This window comes from Merops nubicus, unplaced genomic scaffold (assembly GCF_000691845.1).
Source record: "Merops nubicus isolate BGI_N331 unplaced genomic scaffold, ASM69184v1 scaffold46442, whole genome shotgun sequence".
Lineage (NCBI taxonomy): Eukaryota > Metazoa > Chordata > Aves > Coraciiformes > Meropidae > Merops > Merops nubicus.
Genome location: NW_008596486.1, coordinates 11,403 through 13,629, shown reverse-complemented (window position 1 = coordinate 13,629; position 2,227 = coordinate 11,403). Strand labels below are relative to the sequence as shown.

At 44.2% G+C, this 2,227-nt stretch overlaps 1 protein-coding gene across 1 annotated transcript in view; it reads left to right on the top strand.

Moving 5' to 3' along the window:
* The first annotated feature begins 306 nt into the window (after positions 1–306).
* Positions 307–2,227, top strand: part of LANCL3 (LanC lantibiotic synthetase component C-like 3 (bacterial)) — a 4,873-nt gene continuing 2,952 nt past the window's right edge. Inside the window, exons 1-2 of the mRNA XM_008936382.1 lie at positions 307–426; positions 1,513–1,710. Coding sequence (XP_008934630.1) covers positions 396–426; positions 1,513–1,710 — 229 coding nt within the window. The 5' untranslated portion in view covers positions 307–395. The remainder of the gene's footprint in view (positions 427–1,512; positions 1,711–2,227) is intronic.

Genomic DNA, 2,227 nt, shown 5'->3' with positions numbered 1-2,227 from the left:
CTGATGGATCACTGGGAAGGGAAGGCAGGAACTCTCACTGGGCCTCTTTTCACCTCATCTGTGCAGCTAAAGATTTAACGTACACTTTCAGAGATGGGATGAAACTCTGGTTTTGAGAAACATTATGTAAATTTACTGTTTTATGTAATGAAATGTTAATGGTGATGTCCATTACAGCACGCTCACAAGATTATAGGCAGTACTTTGTCTTGTGCCCTAGCAATAAAGCAGAGTCTTGATAAATATCTAAAAAATAAACTTATTATAGTAGATTTGATGTTTGTTTTGATGCTGTTTTTTAGGTGCTGACTCCAGCACAAATAAAATCAGTTTGCCTGGCGATACTAGAATCAGGAAAGCAGTATGCAGCGAAGAAGAGGAAACCATTCCCACTCATGTACTCCTACTATGGAACGGAGTATCTGGGTGAGTAAAGCACACCGACTGTGAAGGCGATGCTGCATGCAGATGCTGATCCCGCAGACGCTTCAGAAATAAAAGATGTAAGACCTACAGTGTGGGATTTCTCCTGACTTGAGTTGGGACCGTTCAACTTCCTAAAGCTGCTGAGTGGGACTGAGGAGCTTCAGGGAAGGATTGATGCTGTCTAGCACTGGGGAATGCAAGAGGTGCCTGTGCAGCACCAGGGGAGCGGTGGGCAGCAGCTTCATTCCCTCTGCTCCTTTCTGTCCTAGTAAATCTGCCCTTGCCAGGTGGAGGCAGTGAGAGGTGTGGTGGCCATGCCTGCCTGCAGAAGGTTACCTGAGAGGACTGTCAGTGAACGTTATTTGTAAGCTGCTGTCACCATACTGGGGCTTTGCAGAGCATTTTGGGCTGTAGCAGTCCAAATTAAGTATGTGGTCAGCTCCTACTCATCACAAGCAGCTTAGCTGGAGCTTATCTGAAGCAGTGTTGAAGACTCATTGAGCAGGTCCCTAGTGGGGTCCTCCAGGCACAATATCACACTGCAGAAAGCATGAGGTTGGTTTGCAGGTGTTAATGAGTCCTCTGTCAGGGGAGCAGAGGAAGAAGTCATGAAGTGGCACTGCTCCACAGACCGTGGCAGGTACAAACAATTCTTGCAGTGAACTTCAGGTTTTAGCTGACTGATGCTGTCAGTAACTGGGAATACCGTTTATGGTCCAGTTTCAGTTTGGGCTCAACAAAGACTTGAGAATAATCATCCAGATTCAGCAGTGTGTCAAGAAGAGTAACAACTTGGAACAGTGTTCAGTGTAACTTCACATACGGTTTCAGTCACATCAGAGTGGGAACAGACAAAATTCATAGGTATTTTTGCTTGGCTTGAGGAACTGGAAAAGACAGAGGTGGTAACAAATCATAGTGTCATGCACCTAAAATGCTTTATGCTGAGCACTACTGTAATATGCATAAATAAATTGAAAGAGCCATGGACTTGACAAGGAAATCAGTTCCAAGAGAAAGTTGCTATGGGATGGGGGGTAGGACCTAAGCCTACCCTCCCACTCTGACTGGTGGTCTTCTTTACAGGTGCAGCACATGGGCTTTCATCAATACTTCAGATGTTGCTTTCCTATCATGAGTACTTGCAGCCAGCAGATCAGGAGCTTGTGTGGCAGAGTGTCGATTTTCTGATGGACCAAGAGCAGAACAGCAACTGGCCTCCTGAGCTGGGAGAGACAATCGAGCGGGAGAATGAGCTTGTACACTGGTGTCATGGAGCTCCAGGTTCTTTTCCCATTGATGCTATGAATAACCAAATGCTGATCCCATCGCTTTTTGATGTTAGGTGATCCCATGTAGAAGATAATCTTGGGTTAAATTTGACTGATTCTGACATTTTATGAGAGGCAGATGAACTAGGCTTTTTTGTCCAGTTAAGAGAGTTGTATTTTCTGCCTTGAAAGTGTGGGTGATCACAGCTGAGAGAATTTTGGTGATCCTGAGCTGTGTGTTTTCTGCTTTCACTCCTTTTTGTGACAAGACCTCAAAGAATGGTACTGCTGAGACAGAAGAGCATATGCTGGACAGAGAAATACTATGCGAAAGAACACAGATGCAGACACATCTGTGAGTTTTGGGAAGGCCTTCAGAGTAGCTCTTTTCCCCCCTCATTAGAATCAAAGTTTAAACTGTGCTTACTACATGGATAATGCATAAATTTTACAAAAGTATTTTCATGTGAAAGGGAGTTTGTACTAGCAAAAGGCATTTTTTTCTGATAGTCACCTGTATTAAACTGATT